The 20,186-nt window shown below is 39.1% G+C and overlaps 1 protein-coding gene across 2 annotated transcripts in view; it reads left to right on the top strand.

Moving 5' to 3' along the window:
• CDK14 (cyclin dependent kinase 14) overlaps positions 1–20,186 on the top strand; it is a 330,096-nt gene that overhangs the window by 168,429 nt on the left and 141,481 nt on the right. For both annotated transcript variants that reach the window (XM_075143809.1, XM_075143808.1), the window contains one exon: positions 17,923–18,043. In XM_075143809.1, the coding sequence (XP_074999910.1) occupies positions 17,923–18,043 (121 nt within the window). The remainder of the gene's footprint in view (positions 1–17,922; positions 18,044–20,186) is intronic.

Here is a 20,186-nt window from a genome sequence, read left to right as displayed (position 1 = left end):
AATATCCCGGTGATGACATCAAAGGCAGAATTTTCCCAGCTTTGTGTTGGCGGGAATTTAAGGTTGACCATTGTGTATTACTTTGAGAGAGAGACTAGAGATATATAAGTACAACCAAAAAGAAATAGCCAGTAATAGACATATGAATAAGTAATATTGTGGAGAGCATTTTTTTTCTCTTGTAGGTTTGTCCTGACCTAACAGAAACCATCTGCATAATCTACTCTCACACACTGAGAGAAGATTATGTATCTCCATTTTTTTTTTAAACTAGATTTTCTTTCATGGCTCATGACCTCGTAAAATTGAAAACCAGATGGGTTAAATTTCTCTTCTGAGAACCAAGATGAAAAATTAGAAGTGATGAGGCTAAAGTCTGAAGGGTCATGACCCCTTTCACTGGAGGCATGAGAAATGAGAGCACACGGGTGTGCTGTGTGCACCCCCGTGCATATTTACTTATTTAAACATTGTATTATTATAGCCCATCTTCCACCTTCCCAGTATGAAAGACTCCTCTTAAACAACATGTAAAATACAGTCCTGGTTTTTTTTATGTTTTTCTCCCAAGAATGACTAATTCGCAATAATGCGTTTGGAAAGGAAGTCAGTTTAGATTGCATATTTGATTAATTACATGAGGAGCAGTATGGAAATTAGAGACATGGGTGTTTTGCTTTCAAATGCACTCAAGGCAGGAGAGAACCTATCAAGAAATCAGTTTCTGTCAGAGATGGGATTGACTTTGCTAGCACAATAAACATAAAATCCAAGAGCAAAGGCCTTTTAGTCTCTAAGGACAAGACCTTCACATTTTGGTTTCATAAGTTCACAAAAAATCAACAGCATGGCCAAAGTTTTTCATTTGGCGTCAGGCTTATTTAATCTCCTCACTGTAGGATATCAAATACTTAAAAGCAGGCTGTAGTGGGTCATAGTTCTTGAATAAACAAGGTAAAAGAAAGGCTATTCATGCCTGCCAGTGCATTGCACTGCGGCTGAAGTGGAATCTTTGAATAACCGTGGGCATGTGTTTTTCTACAGCAGGGCTCCCAGACATAGATACTCCAGTGTGTGGGAGTGTCTTTTGTTCGGATGAACGGTGGTTTGCTTTTCTGTTCATTGTGCTATAGCTGCTAGGAAATGAACATTTATGAGAAGACTCAGCAGTCAAATGAAAAGGGAGAACAGAACATAGAGGCTTTATCAAATTAAAAATGGATGAGCTATAAAAAATGGCTTTCTTGAGAAGATATAATAGGGGAGACTGCACCTTGAATAATTGTCGCTATGAAAAATAGTCCTTGAACTCCATTCCTGCATTCTTTTTTTCAATCTAATTAAAATTCCAGAGGAAATTAAAAGTATATTAGAAATTCTCCTTACGAAATGAAGTGCAAGAATTATTTTTGATCCTGTGGTGTGAATTTGGCTGTCTATGGATTTGTTTATTTTCCCCCGCACATATGTCTGTCTTGAGTAGAAATGAAGTATTATAAACCTTTAATGAGTAACACCATAAGCAATTACAAACTTAAATGAATAGAGCCTTGTGCTTAATGCTAATTACCACACAGCCTGGGCTCCATAGCTGTTCCTTAGCCTTTGGTTAGTAATTTCTTCATTTTAACTTTTCTTTGCACTGTATAGAGATGCATTTATTTGGCTTTTGGATGCGTATCAGCTTAAAAAAAAAACTTTGAGCCTTTATTTAGGAAAGTCATTACACAGTTTTAAAGGCAAGATATGTTTCTAGAATAAATTTATCTTAACCATAAACAATGTTAAATGGCTGTACAGCAGTGGATAGGAGCATGAACTCAAAGATCAAACACTAAGAATATCTTTTTTTCAAGAGTTAGTTGCGATCAGGTGGTTACTAATCTAAGCAAAATAGTTATCTAAGCAAATATGTGATTTGTGTTCATATTGAACATATGATATATGTTCATATAATATGAATTGTGTTCATATTATAACCAGTGCCATATGTCATTTCAGTGATCCCTTATTTTCAAAATGTCACTTTGAACCTCTAAGAAATACGTACCAAAGACTGTAGGAGCAAATATAGATGAAAATACCGGAGGAACAGCTAAGCTCTGCCAGGCATATTATCTTTAACTCTGCATGAGGGTGCTTCTGAATGGCCACAGGCAGAAGGGGTGTTGGAAGGATTTAGATGGTAGCAACAGAAGCTCTGTGAGGAGATTAAGGCGTCTGGGAGGAAAATGTTGAGGTGAAGGAGGAGGTGGGCAACAACAGGTTGTTGAGGAGGGAAAGGTAAGATGCTGGAAGAGCATGAGGGAGAGAAGCAATAGGTGGTTGTGGAAAATGTAGGCCTGGTGCTAAGTGGGGCAGGTGATTTTGTCACAGCAGACTCTGATAAGGCTGAGGTGCTCCATGACTTCCTTGTCTTAGTCTTCATGAATAAGATCTCACAGGCCTTTGTTCTCAGAAATGAGGTTCAGGGAGGAAGGGGGTGAGTGGAAGAGAATTGAGTTAGGGATCTTCTGAGAAATCTTGGCCCATGCAAGTTCATGGGTCCAGGCAGGAGGCCTCCTGAGGGTACTGGGAAAGCTGACTGATGTCATTGTCAGGCTGCTCTCTATCATCTTTGAAAGACTGTGTAGTTTGGGGGAGGTCCCCAATGACTGCAGAAAGGTTAATGTACCCATTTTCAAGAAGGGCAAGAAGGAAGGTCTGGGGTACTGCAGGTTGGTCAACCACCATCCCTGGGAAAATGATGGAGCGAGTCTGCTTGGAAGTCATTTGTGTACATGTGAAGAAAGTGTTTGCCAGTTTTAATTAAGGTAAATCATGTTTGATCCATGGGGTTGCCTTCTGTAATGAAATTACTAGCTCTGCAGTCTCCCAGTATCTAAGAGAAGGTTACCAAGAGATAGTGGTACATAGGAAGGTTACTCTTACACATCCTTTAGTTAGAATAATTTTGTGCTTTCTGGGTTGAAAAATACATAGTTATACCTGTTATTAGAAATTTCTGGGTAAAACATTTACATAGCTTTTGAGGGTAGGCATATTGACATCACGTTTCAATGCATTGAGAAAATCCTCAGGGCACGGGTGTAGAGAACAAAACATTTAAACTTGACTAGCATGTGAGCAGTGGTAGCGCTTCTGAGGCTGTGAGAGAAACTGGCCAAATTACTAGTAGGGCCCTTGTCCTGCTTTATCGTGAGCTGATCAATTTGCTGCTGGGGATTGTATTTCAGGGGATTGCTTGTTTGTGAAACTTCCCTGCAGGCACCTGCAATAGAAGTGAACTGCACAAAGTGGGTGGATGAGAAGTTTGAAGACCTGTTTGGTCTCTATTTTGGATTGTGCAGTTATCGTAAGTGCAAGGACCTCCGGTGTAGTCACATCTTTTAATTGTGGTGCCATTCTTTTTATTATGTACACTGACCTTCTCACTATGCCATGGCTCCAAGACACAGTGTATGACTATGACTATGCAGGTACCTGAGAGGCAGAAATGCAAAATATGATTTCCAAGTATGAAACAGCATGTCTAGAAGGTATTGTTAGCTTGACTATGATTTGCAAGGATAGGAAAACTTGCTGCTGCTGCTTATTATTATTATTATTAGTATTATTATTATTAACAACACTTGGATAGACATTTCCTCTCCCCTCCTGTTCTCTGCCCTGATTTTTGTCCTGTAACAAAATTTTCAAACTGTGGTAACACCACAACCAATTCTAGTGTTGCAAGGTGAGTGAGAAAGAGCATCAGGAACTTAGTGCATTAGTGCTTGTTCCTGCAGTCAGAGAGTTGCTCTTTCTCGTCTGTGGGAGTGGTCTTTGGAGAGAAAAACAGCATGAGAATCATCATGGAAATGTCTTTGCTTTACTCTCCAAAGTAACACTGACCCTGAAGCTTTTCCTGTCCCCTCTTTATTGTCTTTGGGGATCTCCTTGGATGAGTAAGGAGCTGCAGGAGGTCTGCATTGTGGTGGAAGTCCTGCCTTAAGCTTTCAGAGTTTTGTTAATATAGAGCTCTATGATGTAGTAAAAAAAAGAATCAAGTAAGTGTGATTGAACCATGCATCCTTCTAGATATACAGGATGATTAATAATAGATAGCAGGAGCAGAGAGGCTTGAGGTTTGTAATAAAGAGAATTATACTCAATGGAGTTGCAGTTTAAAACTGCAGCTGAGTTTTAAAGAGAATGTTTCCATGAATTTCCATATAGATTTTTCTGTGGGGAGCATGTTGGGGATATGTCATGAGGGACAAGACTGTTGCTGTATAGTTTACTGTTGAAATGATTAAAGCTATGTTGACAACTTGAAAAAAAAATAGCTCTTTTTTCACAGTAAGAATCCCATAAGGACTTCTTTATAATGTACCATATAAGATTCATATGAAAGGTTGGATAGCATAAAAGTTTGCTTGCATGGATAACTGCAATGTTTTTCTGTGTAAATGCTCCACAGAGTATCAATTCTTGAAGATGCCGGTATAAGGAGCTGTCACGGTGCCTGAAGAGCTGGTACTTTATATTGTCGGCGATGCTTGATGACATTGTTTGCAGAACTCCTCCGAGAGTGTCTCCAGTAATGTAGGCTGGCTACCCCTGATCTTCTTGGCTTCAGGGGAGCTTGAGGAGCAGCGGGCCGTGGCGCTGCAGCCGCCTGCCATGCGGGGGGAGCTGTAGCGGCGGCCTGGGTCACTCCTGAGGCGGCTGACCCGCGGCGGGCGCCTGCTGCCTCAACAGCAGGCCTTGTCGGGGCTGTGGAAATGATGGAAGCTGTCTGGATTTTTGTTGTCAGAGGCTGCCACGGATAAAGGGAATCAGCTTACCCTAAACGTAGGTCCACAGACCCCACTAACACCCTGTCTGAATTGAACAGAGAGAGAAAGAGGCATTTCTTTCCCGTATTCCTGTGGGAGGTTGCTGTTACCCCGGGTGCAGCCTGTTCCCCCCTGATAACAGCCTTTGAAATCTGAAAAATTTGTTCGTGTACTCCCCAGGAAGGTCAGTAATGGGTTGCTTTGAGGGCTCTATTTGTATTAAATATCAAGAAATGAAGATGACTTCAGTGACAATGTTGTGAGTAACTTCCAAAAAAGGAAGTGGGACCCTGGAAAGTGAAACCTGAACAGCTCAAACTTGAGTTAGCTTGCAGGTCTTTATAAAAGACAGTTATTTCTGTGATTAACTGTAAATACAGCATTTTCCGTTGAGAGCAGAAGCTGATAATGCTGTTCACGGTGGCAGCTGGGGTGGAGGCCTGGAGCAGCAGAGCAGACTGTGTGCATTTGTCCTGGCATAACCTCGAACGCACGCTACCGAGTCAGTGAAAAAAGCCCTTGCCTGGATCCCATTGCTTTCTAGATCCAGGGAAAGGGAGGCCAAAGCTCAGGAGCGGAGCTGATAGGTAGCTTGGGGACCTTCAAATCCTTTCTCTTGGAGGAAGGATTGAAGTCATAGGCTGTGAATGCTGTGGGTGCTGTGGACCCAGAGACCCGTGGCAGACTGCTGTGTTAGTTGCTTTCCCAGGATGATAGGCTTTCCCTCCACCCCCAGATGTTCCTTCTCAGTTTCTAACAGTATAACTGGCTGCTGTTCAGGGAATAGCCTCCTTCCTCTCCCCTCCCAGGAGCAAGGACGTCACGGGCTGTGCTTGTGACCTTCTCTCATCTTGCCCAGAAGACATCTGTGGTGAAGAGGGAGAGGAGATGTGTAGGTGGCAGGAAATCTCAAGTGACAGCAGTGCAAAGGGGTAGATTTGATTTCTGGCATTTGGGCTGAAGAATTCCTCTGTGCATTGTTTTAGAGGTGAAGATGTAGGAGACTCTGTGGTCTAGTGCTGTTGCAGATGCTTCTTGCTTCTTATACCTATTTGGTTTGTCGTTCCCATTTTGGACATCAGTCTAATTTGCTTCATAGATCTGATGGTTTTATTGAGGTATCGGGTAAATATAAATAAAAATTACCATCGTGAGAACTGAGGCAGGAAAAATACCTTACGGACAGAAATTGGGTTTGATAGCCGATGGGGGAAGAATAGATTTGACACAGGTTTACTATCTGGAGACAGCACTTCACAAAAACTGTGACGTTCAGTTTTGTTCAACTAAGACTTTAACTTCTCTCTACTAATAGTAAATAAAATAATAGCAAAAAAAGTAGAGCCACACACTGAATTTTTGGCCGTGTCATCTTCACTGATTGCTTTTTAACAGTTGAAATTAAAATTCGTTAAATATACCAGCCTTTTCAGCTATTACTAAAGTAGATGCTGTAACTTAAGCCCTTCCCACTGAGAAGCACTCTGTAGGATTATTGGCTGATAAGGAAAATTTTTAAAAATTTTTTTCTTTTTAAACACTAAGGAGCTGGGGATCAGTGTGACTCACTAGATGGGTCCCCTGTTAAACACATCTCAGATTACTTAGGGTTCAATCCAGTTTCCCATTGTTACAAGTTAGAGTTATATTGAGCCCTTAAATAGGAAGAAAGCATCTTAATTATCCATTAAGGGCAATAAAGGAAGTTGGTTATGACACCATTAAAACAACTGTGATGAAAAATCTGTTTCAGTGTTTTGTACTTAAGAACAACATGGGATTTAGATGTCATCTGTACTGCAGCTGGCTCAATGCTGACTGTGATCTTGCATTATTACCACAATCATGATTTTTTTCATTCTCTTGTGTTCCCCACCTAAGTGTCAACCAGGCTGTTAAGTGATAATTGCACAAAAACCATGGAGAACTGTGATCTGCTGTCTATACAGGAGAGATCCATCCATTCAAATGAACCTGTAAATGTATTTAAAACTTGGGCAGTAACGGCAAGGGGTTTTTTAATTGAAAACAAGCCTTATTCAGTCACGTGACTATGTTGTCCTATCATTTTTATATGAGAACATTTTCTCTTCCTACACATCTTGCTGCTTTTATAGCCTTAGGCTTTTGGCTACTGTGGCTACAAGCCCCTGTATTTAAAATATTGAACTTTCTTTAAAACTTTGTTGTTCTGAAGTTTCTTTACTTGTTTCTGATACGACAGTTACGGGGTCATGGTAAAGTTTTCGAATATAGCCATCCTGGTTGATCCCATAGTCCTCTGCATCTTTGCTTTTTTGGTCTGATTGTGGTTTTGTTTAATGTTTCCTTATTTAAGAGAACATACTGTATTATATAGTGAGAAAATTATGCCAAATTTTAAAATAATTTTAATTTCATTAATGTGTTAATAGTTATGCAGATTTATTTTAGACAGGAAATAATCAGCTATGTGAAAATTAAAGGATAACTGGAAAACGGTGTGGATTAAAGAAGAAAGAATTCATCATAAGTCAGAACAAAAATATTAATGTGCAGAGAAAAAGATTAACATGAACAGAGACTGGCAGTTCATTAAGAGAAATGTGTTGTTTAACACAATATGAAATAATTCCATAATTGAGATAGCATTTTAAAGAGGTGATGGCTCTGTAATTTATAACATCGTTTGTTTTGCTCCAGACAGTTTAAACCTTACCTTACTGCAATACGGTCACTTTTTATCTAGGTAATTTTGAATAATTTATGCAGAGTTTTTTCATTCCTTCTGAAGGACACAGTGCTGGATATATTAATGTATTTATAGATGCACAATTCGTACTGATGTAAATGAAAATCACGCTTGCAGGCCTACCTGCATTAAGATGAGAATTTCCCCTGCAGCAACTGGCCTTCATGATAGCCAGAAGAGGTCAGGCACTGCTTGTCTTAGTAATACTTAACACTTCTCCAGTGATTTACGTTTCCAAAGAGCTGTACAAATGTTAACGCCACATAGCTACCCTTATATATGTTACAAATAATCAAACTATAAGACCAAGAGGTCAAGCGAAATGTTGAAAGACACAAAGGTACCAATGTTAAAAGTGGGAGATCAGGAATCAGCAGCTTTCTATTTGGGTGATGTGGGAATATTAACAACCGCTTTGCATGGGGAGGAAATGCTGCTGCATGACTTTCGTGTTACATAGTAGGGAGAATGGCTGGTTAGATCTTCACCTTGGTAAAGATGCCCAAGCTCTCCTCCAAGGTCAGTTCAGCTTTTCCTGCTTTTATGAATTAATAATATGTCAGATATTATAGCAATTTTTTTCTGTGGTCATTGGAAAAAAGGGAGAAGACGACTTTCAGATGTCATCTCTTTTATCCCCACCTGCAGCCATGAACATACTCATATCCTTCTTATTGCAGAATTTTTAAGTCACTCGGACATCAAATTTTTCGGTTATATTTGCTCTTGTGGTTATATTTGCTTTTAAGGATATTTCATTGCAATGGTTTTTAAGTTAGATTTTACCTGCAGTGGGTTGATTTGATTGTAAAAGCAGATACCAAGTACGAGGCACTAGAAGGGACAAACTCTTTATGTCAATACTGTCATCACTGATGTTAAGTTATGGACTCTTCAAGCAGGCTGGAAATTTGATTCAGCATTGAACTGTCTGTAGACCTTAGGGAAAAACAAAATAAATTTAAAAAAAAAAAAAAGGAATAAGAAAAAAAGGCAGTGGCTCACTGAAATGTATTTTATAAACATACAAATGTCTAATGTTAGCTTTCTGAAACTTTGCCAATTCTTTGCCCATTCTATTTTACAGTGCTCAGAATTATCACCAGCTTTGCTACACAGGTTGCAAGAAGTGATGCTAGATGAGATGTGCTCACCTGTACTTACAATTTGCTCATACATGCAAACTTGAAATAGTAAATGGTTTAAATAAAACATGAAATGTTTCAAAGGTACTAATAATATGACTGTAGTATTTTATCTGTGATCAAAATACTATCAGGGATCCTTTGCTTGCAATCTACAAGTAGTTTTTATCAAGCACTGCATGGAGAAGTACATCCATAGTCCTTAACTTAAATGAAAGAACAGATAAAAGAATGGCTTGGTTTCAGTACTAACAAATTTTTCCTTGTTTTATTCAGTTATGATACAGGATTCTGCAATTCTACTGACTTAGTAGGCTTATATCTGTACATAATAGGCTAGCTTTGGTCATATAGCTCCAATTTTGATGTCCTGGCAGTGGCATTTCAGTGTTTCAGTATTGCTGTAGAGAAAGATGCCGCATGAGGAACATTTCCTTTTTAACTACATATTTCCAGAATCATACTGTTAAGGCACAGCCTTAATGCTCTTCTAATGTAACTTTTTTTTTTAAATGAAATTGTCTGTGTTCATTTCTTCTTTTTCTGTGACAAAATTGTATCAAGAACTGATTAGGTGGCTCTGCAGGAATACAGATGCCAGATTACAGATGCAAAGTCAAATAATCATTTAGACCTAAGCATATTGGAATGTCTCTCACATAAAACTTTTCTTCTAAGATTTGTGATTCAGCTAATTTAAGATGACATATACATTAAATGAGTTTTGAGGAGCGATTCAATGAACAGATGAATCTGAGACTCCAGAGATTCTGTCATAAAATGTTGCTTTATAATACTGCTTTACAGAAGCAACAGTACTTACACAGGTTTTCTTAATGGTTTCACACTTGAAAGCAAAGTGAAAATAATTTTAAAATTTAGTGAAATCTTTAAGTCTCTTATAGTTATTTTGTTCTTTGATGTATTTCAAAAAGCTTTGAAATAACTGAGAATTTTTTTTTTGTTAGTTTTGCCCCAATGCCTGTACCGTACTGTACTGATGTTTTCAGATCATTTTTCTCTGACTTAAGCCAGAGCAGGCAGATGTGTTTTTAGAAGCTGTGGGTGTTATCTAGTATGTGAACATACGTACTAATGTGATAGCACATGCAAAATGTACTGGAATTCTTCGGCAGGACAGCCAAGACAATGTTTTACCTGCTAAGAAAATACGTAAGTTGCAGAGTATACCGTATTGTAATAATGACAAAAATCAGCTGAGTATTTGTCTTATCTATAAATAGTCTGGCTCAGTACTGGAAACAGCCTGGATTAAACTCCATGATCACTAGAGAACCATTTGTGCCAGGCAGGGCAGTTATGGTTCAAAAGACGAGGCTGGATAATGGAACAAATGCAGCTGTGTCCTGCAGCGTAGAAATGTGTGCTTGGGTGACACCTTAGCTGGCAGAGCCGGCACATCGAACTTAATTGCATTGGCTGTGCAGTACAGGGGCCAGGAGTCAGTGGCTGGTAGTTGCAGAATTGTGCCGTTTATACATTAAGTCAGACCTTGTACTGTAAGAATTGACAGTTTCAATACCCATGTGGTGACAGTTTTTCAAATTCACAAATTCCACTCCTGCAGGGTAATGTCAAATGGCAATGTTGTTTGATTTATGAATAAAATAGTTGTTAGATCTACTTTTCAAAAGTACTGTTTGTTTGTAGGTGTTAATGTTGTTCAAATACTTGCTTCTCCATGTAGCCCTGTTCTTGTTAAATTAACTATCCTAGACCAGTTCCTGGGATCTGATCTGTTTGTAAATAAATTTGCAGGTACTTGATCAGGCTTTTAGTAGCTGACCATGACTTGAGGTATTCTCTTCATCAAAGTTCTCCAGATATTTTACGTCTAGATGGAAAATGATGGATCATCAAAATTGTGGTATCCCACTGGAATAAATCATTCCATAGAGTAACATCTCAGTGGTCATGTGACTATCGTTGCCTTTCATCAGTGTTCCAGCGCTCCACAGATTAATTGCACTGAGTTGTGGACCCCATTAATAGATGGAGAGAGTGGTATGTGTTCGCTGTGGCATCACCTTGTCACTGCCAGTGTTGTATGGTCAGTTAAGAAACAAAGTTACCTGAGTGTAAACAACTGGGATTAGATGTTTGAATATAAAACTCTCGGTGAAACTTAGCTTTTGTGTTTCTGTTTGGATGACTGTGAATCACTACAGTAGCACTAAATTGTGCTTATTTAACAGTTCTTCAGTTGTCAGATTTAATACAACATTAAACTAGAAGGATTTAAATGGTACTGCTGCCCTGTATACGATGGGCTTGAATCTGGTATGTGTTCAGTCCTCTTAGCACCCGAACAAAGGGGGAGGCAGTTTGTCTATACGATGATTTTCTAGAAAAGGTAAGTCTTGCACTGCACAGAGCAAGCGTATTTATTTCTTCATCAGTATGTAGTATTTAGCTTGTCTCATGTAATATGCCAAGTACCTACTGCACTTTTATCAAGTGATAAGTTATCAAGACACCAGTTGATAAGGGTTGGTTCATTTTTACTTGAACCCCAGATGGAGTCACACAAAACACCGCTCTTGCGGTCCTGCTTTTAGTTGTACAGATAGGGATCATGGTAAATCGTTAACTTCATACACAATAGCCTGCAATAAGTTGTTAACTTCTGTAGGGCTTGATGGACTATTATATTTCACCAGATTGGACATCCATTGCTCTCAGTTTGTCTCCATACAACACTGTTCCCTTGGATCACTTTATTTTTTTCTTTTTTTAATTCCTTTGGTTTGTTAGGAGAAAATCCTAATGACAGTGAAACATTTATACCTGAAAACTGTAGGAAAGTCGTCTGTTATCTTTCTTGTCTTCAGCAAGTTCATTGCTCATATGTCTTAAAAGTCCACATAAAAGTTTTTAATTATTGTTATTATTCTCTTCTAAACTCAAATCATTGTCCACTATTGGGCTCATTCATTCATAGCTGCTTCCCAGTTTTCTCTTTTTTTTCAGGGAATATTAAAATATCCTGAGACACATTTACCTCTCATTTTCTGTGAAGAATTATTTTCTGCCTGTTTGTCCTTTCTAGAACTTCCTCTCTGCGCTCTGCAGGTTTTCCCAATTTAAAACCACCTGTTCAGCCATTGTTAACTCTTTGCTTCAAACCTAATAACTTCATTGCGGAATGAGTAATTCTGACATTTTCACTTACAGTCTTATTAGCAAAGTGGTGTGTTCATGCTGGGACGTTGTTAGGAGTAGAGGGCATCATCTTCGTAGAGATTTTTTGTGAGACAACAAACTTAAGTAAAAATCCAGAATCTGGAAAGCAAGATTTAAATCAGTCAATTGTTAAGGTATTGTGGGCTTGTATACCATATCCATAATGAATCCAGGTCTTTTCAGGAATGCAGAAGTTATCTTTGATGTGAAATTACTTGCTGTCTTTGAGTTCTGTTAGCTTTCGCATCTGTGTGAATGTTTACAGTATTGGTGCAGATTGTTTCTTTTTTTTCTGCTTCGAGACTAGCAGAGGCAGTTTGAACATGTTCATGCTGACCCAGAAGGCCATGGGGATAGATATTGAAAGTGGAACGTATATTTCTTTTGCGCTTCCATACCACTTTTTGATTGGAACCGAATTTTTAGTGTGTTTCTTTCTGCTAATAGACAATGAATGAATTTGGTCATGGTACATGTTCAGCATCAGTGAGCTTTTTCAGAATGTGTCAGAAATTTTTTATAAGCATTTTAAAGCAGGGAAATAAACGGCTTTATAGCTTTCAGTCAAATTAATCAAAGGGGTCTTTTAATATACAACCAACAGCTCTTTCTTGTATCCCACTTTTCCACTGCCTATGATCCTTTGAGTGGCTTAGGAGGCAGAGGAAAGAGGTGATGACGAAAGAGATGATGCTGGAGTTGTTGAAAAAAGAAAAACACTTTTCACGAGGGCTAGAGTTGTTCCTTCTAGTAGCAGAAAAAGTATTTCTGCATCTCCCCTTCCTGTAACTTGTGTTTGTCAAATTGACAGTTGAGTCCCATTCACAGACCAGAATAATTATCATGTGCTTTACTGTAAGTGATTGTCTGAAGACATACATGAGATAAGATTTGCAGGGAAAAATAATCTTTTATTAGAAAAACTGATACAGCTGGAAAAACCAGACAGGCTGAGAGGCATGCATGCCTTTTGCCTTACTTATTGCTCTCTGTTTCTTGAAGACCGACTTCTGCACTCCAGTTTGGAAGACCAGTCATTGCTCAAATGCATTTTGGGAATATTAATTTGGGAACCTAATTAGGTTCTCCCTGATAGTGGATAACTTTTATAAATGAACAGCTCTACCATAATCTAGTGGCTGTATTAGGACTCGGACATAGGATATTGGAGGTATTTTATCTTATTTGAAAGGAATTTAACTAGGATGCTCTGGTAAAGCTGCATCTTAGAGACAGATGCGTTCAGGTAAACAGCAGAGGGACCTAAATGCTGCAGGACACTTTTGATTGCCAAGAACTGTCTTCTGGGTTAGAGAGCCGACTGCTTCATGGAAACAGTGTCAGTACTTCCACCCATTTTACTTCTGTTTTGTTGTCATTCAGGTATTCACTGAATAAATATGCTTCTGTGGGAAAACAAGTAGCTGAGTGAGTGGGTTAAGTGAAGTTGACAGTTCATGATCTACAATAGAATACATTAACAATATTTTAATATTGTCACTGAATCATAGTTACCTCAAACTGTAGGTAATTGTTAAAATAGACAAAACAGGAGGCTAAAAAAGGAAGCACGAAAAGTATCTGAATCAAGGAAAAAAAAATCTTTTTTTTGCAGCATGCCTTGCTAGAGCCCTTTTTGATATATCTAAATCAAAATAGTAAACAGCTCAACATATTTGAGGTATAATGGAAAGGGAAACCGTGCACATGGTTGGCAAACCCTTGTTTTTGCAGACGTGACTGGTTTCCTTATTTGCAGAATCATATTTGCTGTGAACAAAGGCTTCCTGATTGTCGTATGAACTTGACTAGAAAACTATCCTGCAGCTAAAGAGATATCAAATATTAATATTTGTGCTCGTGTAGCCAAAGGTGTGCGTATTGAATAGGTCTTGAGTCTGGATATAGCTATGGCCTCTTGTAAAAGCTAAATACAATTTAAAAATTACAGTGATAAATCAGTGCAGTGTGTTTTGTCAATAACTGATGCTAGGTAAAATCAGATACAACCTCTGAGTCTGAGATAAAAGATAAAGCCAGATGAAGCAGAGAAAATTATATTTACCAAGGAAGGAATTATCTTTTTTTTTTTTTTTTTTTTTAATTCAGAGTAGGAGGCAGTAGGAGGAGGAGGTTTTATGTGTTAAAGACATACACATACACAGGCATAGATCATTCACTCTGTATTTTAAATACAGGGCTCTGCAGGGTATCCTGAGCTGTTGTTTAACGAATGACTTAAAAGGAGGTTGTGGTTTGTGTCACAGCGCAGGTAGATGCTGTTGTGCAAGCCTTGCAGTATGTAATGCATCAGAACAGTTTCTTCTTTCAGTTTGGATAAATAATGGCCGTAGAAGTAAGTGCCTGGAGAACGTTAAACAGTGTCTGTTATTCCCATAATCCCCAGTGGGTCTGACGCGACCTGACTTTTAATAACTGGGCCTTTTGCTTGGCTTCTTTCTCTCAAAGTAAGGCTGCAACAGCAGGACACGTGTTGACCTTTTATCTTTCGGAAGACACAGGAACTGGAGGAGAGTTCACTGCTATTCAGGAGGTCCTCCCTCCACCTTCCCAGGCAGAAAAGTGCTCAAGCAGCAATATGTAATATTGGGTACTCATCTGGTGATCTCTCCGTTTACCTTTTGGCTTTTATGCACACAGGCCATTAAGGTTTGAAGTTTTGATGATCCCCCATAAGCTCTGTCTTTTTAGAATGAGATTGTCGCTCTTCCTGTAGTGTAACCATGGAAACAGACAGGGAACCCTTAAAGAAAGTGATCGAACGTGCTGTGCTAATTAATCCTACCCTTCAGTTTTCTTTCAGTTGAAGGATGTGGTTAAATAAATTTTGCATGAGTAAGCATATTTGGATGTGCAAAAGGGTATAAAATATGTAGCAAATTTTCTTGCAGAAGGATATCTGAAAAAAAACTCTGGTAACTGTCATCTATTTGCATCTGGAGCATCAAAACAAAAAAATGCAGTATCTTGTTAATGTTTCACATATATATTTTGATAGCATTCTTTTTAAACTGTAAATATATCTGAAAGATGAGTATATTTTGTCATGCCTTAAGTGTGATGAGAGACGTTTGCATTAATTTTGAGTCTTCAAGTGAAAGTGTTCATAATTGCAAATGCCTTCTTTATGCAGAGCGTTATTCAGAAAAAGCAAACTTTGCTCCCTCCCTAAGAGAAAGCAGCTTCTCCAAGGCGTTAGCCTAATTCAGGTCCTTTCAGTTCTGCACAGGGGGAGCGATTGACTGAACAGCAGGACTGTGCCAAATTTTCCTCTGCCAAATTTTAGCCTTTGTGAGTATTTCCCTTGGTTGTTCACTCCTGCTTTCCATTGGGCCATTTAGTTTCCAAAGTAGTGTATGTGCCCAAGTAGGAAACCAGTTGGCCACAACTTAAAACGTATGGCCTGGACCCATAAACCTCTTAAACCCGGTGATGCTGTCTGATGCCAACGTATGGCCTCAACTTGCTTTTACAAATTAAGGTTTTATTTGTAACTTTCTCCATTCCCGTAATGATCCTCTTATAACTGAGAAACCAGATGTAGCAGCTAATCTCAAGTGAGGCTTTCATGGTGTTTTGGGAGTGAAGAGCAGATTAAAGAAAAACATTTAGTTGTCCAGCAGGCTGGGATTAGCCCAAAAGGACCATCCTTTGAAAATTGGATGGATTTTAGTTAACCTGGAATGGATTAGAGATGGAGGAGATCTAGAAGCAGTGACCTAAGGAAACAGGATGGGCGGCAGTCCCAGCAGGATGGCAGGACTTGTTCCATGCTGAACGGTCGCACAAGAGGAGGAAAGGTGTATTTGGGCTGACTGTAGCATTTGCAAAGCTCCATCCTGGCCAGTAAAGTGGCAGAAGCTGGCAGACAAGCATGGATATTGTATTATTTGCAGTATGATTTCTGGTATGGCAAGTTGGGTAATCATTCCTCCCTTCATGGGAAATTTCTTGTGTGTGTGGATCAAAGACTTTGTGCATGGAGACCTGAATTCATTTTTCACCCCACAAGCTCTAAAGTTTTTTGACAGTTTTCCCCAAATCACATGATGTTGCTGGCTTCTTAAAAAATGCCTTTTCCCTGCCTGCCTATGCCTGTTCTCCTATCAAAGCTAGGTAGAAGATTAGAGAGGAAATCGTTTGCAACCAAATTCAATCTTCCTCAGGCAAGACTACAGGGGGGCTCAGACAGGCAAAGAAGGATGGAGGCATTCAGCATCCAGGCTTCTCAAATCCTCTCATAATTTTTATTTAGCTTAATAATAGTAGGTCCATATCCACACATTCAGGGATTACTGTTTCAGTTTAGTCACATGCGATATAGGTGCTCAGAAACTCAGACTTGTTAATGTTTCTCTGGGCTAGGAATAAGAACTATTGACCAGTTAGAGCATTTGGCGGTTACTGATCTCCTAGAAGCAAAAACATTAATCTGGAAGCGGAAGCAATGCAGGGTGCGTGATGTGACCTCTCCTCTGGCCTCTTTGGGGCTGTACCTGGCCAACCCTGAGTTGTCTGTGTGAGCCAAGTTATTCGTCAAGCTGGTGGCCAGGTGCAAAAACATAGAAGAGATGGAGGTCTGAAAATTTAAAAAAAAATGGTTATTCATATTGGAAATGTGATTTTTTTTTAGAAGAAATTCTGGCATACAAGTCAAATTATTCCCCTACACTGGTCTAATTGCTATAATCAGCTGATAATGCAATCTACTGGCAAGATTTGCCATCATTACTATGGAGATATATTCACTGAGATTAACAGTTCTTAAATAGCTTCTCCAATGTATTAAGAATGAAGGTGCAAAGGACTCTCATCTGCACTCTTATGTGAATTCTCATGTTGCACATTTCTTTCTGAGTGTATGACTTTGCTTTTTGGTTTCTGTAAGGTGTAAGACATGACCTTCTGTTTTAGTAATTTAATTTGTTTTGTGAAAGGGAAATCGGTAGTCCTTTGTTTAGGAAGACACAAAAAAAACCAGTAGCGCATTCTCCTGATTTCCATTACTTGTGCATGTCCAGCGTTCCCAGTGAGGGAGCGGATGGTCTCAAGGCAGTAACTAGGAGCAGATTATTTGGAAAAGGTGTTTGCAGGCCCGTGATGGGAACAGTCACCATAGCCCTGAAAATCTTTTTCCATTTCCTGGAGGAGAGAGACTTCTGTAGAACTGTTAGAAAAGTATGCTCTCTGCTGCTGTTTTTAGCATATGAGGGTCTCTCCTAAAATCTTTCCAATTTTACGTGAGATAGATTATGGTTATGTATTAATGTGAATTACTTTAAATGACTGACAAGCTTAAAAGACAATTATTGTAAATAGTATATCTTTAGTAGGCCACAGATTTCATTGAAATGATTTCTGCTTCTGAGATTGGTGCACTGCCAATATACATTTCTTGAGAGAGAATAATTTTGCACATACCATTTTCTGGTATATTACTGCAATATTAATATTTATTTGAATGGTAATGTGTAAGTGTGTCTACTGCTTTCAGATCTAAACTTGAATAAGCAGACTGGGCTTTGCAGTGTAAACTGCGGAAGGTTTCCTTAGGCTCCCCTAAAAAAACAAATCTCATCTGTGGCACTGTTTGTCTAGGAGTTTCCTTTTCATTTTCCTTTTTCTAAATAACATTGAAATGAAAGACTATCGATGCCTAAGGATGAGCAATTAATGGAAATGAAAATCTTTGTTTATTTGTCTTTTATTTAGGCATACCACAATGTATCTTTGCATCTCTCCCGGGCCTGTGGTTGTCATTATGAAAAGCTATTTTATTATTCCTTCATAATATTCACAGCTCTGTTTAACCAGGTACTAAGTGATAGATGTTACCATGTTCTTTAATTAAGTAACTTATTCCAATACTGGAAGAAAAAAATGCTTGCAACATGTCATCATTTTATATGATGTGTGCTCATATATCCTTTTAGGATTGTAACTATACAGTAAACTATTTCTTTGTTTTGTTTGCATTAATTTATTTGTATTTATCCCACAGGTCTTGCAAGAGCTAAATCAGTTCCCAGCCATACGTATTCCAATGAAGTGGTAACCCTATGGTACAGGCCTCCAGATGTCCTTCTGGGATCAACAGAATATTCCACCTGCCTTGACATGTGGTAAGTATAGAATCCTTACACATGACTGTGTAGGTGCTTTTGATTTTTTTTAGATGTGTAAAACAAATATGTAGCAAATTAGTGGTACGAGTTAAAAAACTTGCGTGTAGTAATCTCTGTGGTTCATTCAGTATCTCCCTTAAGGAATCCTGTCATGCCACGCCACTGGTTGGCAGCTGGTACCTGCTGTTAACATGCCAGTAGAAAAGCCATTGGTGCTTTGCAAGAGACTGAGTTGTTGCTTGACTTTTGTAATCTTAATGTGGTACTTTGATATGATATGATACTTGTTTTGCAGAAGATAGACTTTCACCATGCCCAGCTGTAGCAAGGACAGGGATTCTCTGGATGTGAGGATACAGCCTCAGTTCTTAATTTACTGTACTTTTTAGCACTAAATCAGTGTGTGACACATCACTGAATAGTTTTCTTTCAAACCTACAGATTTTATTTAGACCTGCAGGTTTGACAGGGCTTGATGCGTACAATATACGGCACCTTGCTCCTTTTTGATAATATCATTTAGTCTTGTGTTGAACAAAGAAGATGTTTGGTTTTTTGACTGTTAGAAACCAAGGTGGAGATTCTTTGTTTATCCTGTATGTTTTGAGGTCACAGGATCTCTGTAATCTGTACAAATTCTGTAACTAGTAAGCGCATCAACTGTGTTAGCAAAAGCAATGCATATTGATTCAAGAAACAGAAAAAATATTTTTCCTTGCAAAGAAAGTCTCATGCTCTGGTAGACATTACTTTTTTGAATGTGTATTTGACTTTAATCTATACAAGTCGTTTCATTTGAGGAAAAAAATATACTGAGCAAGTTTCAGAAAAATACAATTATTTTTTTGTAGTTTGCTGAAATATCTTTCTTTAATACAGGCAACCTAAATTTAGAATTATGATTATGTTAAAATCTAGAGGTAACTGTAAGATAAGGTTAAAAGGACCTTATCTTTTCATACAGAGGGTGAATAGTATTTGTCAAGGTAATCTTGCAGCGTAGTACTGAAACTGATGACTTAGTAGGAATATTTTTTTGCTGAGGAAGGGAACTAAGCATGACTAGGTTTTGTTTAGTCTTGTAGCTGAGATCAGAGAATGTGGGATGAAAAGCTGTTTTCCTGAAAATCTCCTCTAGTTTTTCCTGTGGCACTGTTAAGTCTTGACCCTTGGGGGCAGGAGTTAGAAGCTGCTGGATTGTTTCATTTGAAGGGGTTACAGAGTATAAATACAAAATATCTAACATGTTTAATATAAGTGGGCCACTGGCTGCTGTAGTTCCTTGACCTGTAAGGGTAGGTGAACCAAGAAGCGGGAAAGGGAGGGTGAACAAGCTTCTCCAAACGCGAATGTTGTGATATTGCAACTGCACCAGAGAAGCAAAGGCAGAATCATCTGTATCAGCTGTCTGGTTTTCTTCAAACCATTCTCCACTTCACAGATCTAAAATAATTTCCCCCTGCATCTCAGCTTCACATCTGTCCTAGAACTGTCCTAATTTCCCAAAGATCAAGTTCAAGCTGGTGTCTTCACAAACTGTAAGAAATCTCTGCATCCCATCTGCTCCTGATGTTTCGCAACTCAATGATTGTGATGATAAGGTTGAGTGCTTGTGGGTAAGGATGAGGGGAAAGGCCAACAAGGCAGATATCCTGCTGGGAGTCTGTTATAGACCACCTAACCAGGATGAATGGGCAGATGAAGCATTCGACAAGAGGTTGGCAGAAGTCTCACAATCGCTAGCCTTTGTTCTCGGCGGGGACTTCAACTTTCCAGATGTCTGTGGGAAATACAACACGGCAGAGAGGAAACAGTCGAGGAGGTTCCTGAAGTGTGTGGAAGATGACCTCCTGACACAGCTGGTAAGTGAGTGAGCCTACCAGGGGAGGTGCCTCGCTTGACCTGCTGTTCACAAACAGAGAAGGGCTGGTGGGAGATGTGGTGGTTGGAGGCCGGCTTGGGCTTAGTGACCATGAAATGGTAGAATTCTCGATTCTTGGTGAAGTAAGGAGGGGGGCCAGCAAAACCACTACCATGCACTTCCGGAGGGCAGACTTTGGCCTGCTCAGGACACTGGTTGAGAGTCCCTTGGGAGACAGTCCTGAAGGGCAAAGGGGTCCAGGAAGGCTGGACATTCTTC

The sequence above is a fragment of the Calonectris borealis genome, chromosome 2 (assembly GCF_964195595.1).
Source record: "Calonectris borealis chromosome 2, bCalBor7.hap1.2, whole genome shotgun sequence".
NCBI classification, from domain to species: Eukaryota; Metazoa; Chordata; class Aves; order Procellariiformes; family Procellariidae; genus Calonectris; species Calonectris borealis.
The sequence above is the reverse complement of the archived record's forward strand: the minus strand, read 5'-3'. Positions and strand labels throughout refer to the sequence as shown.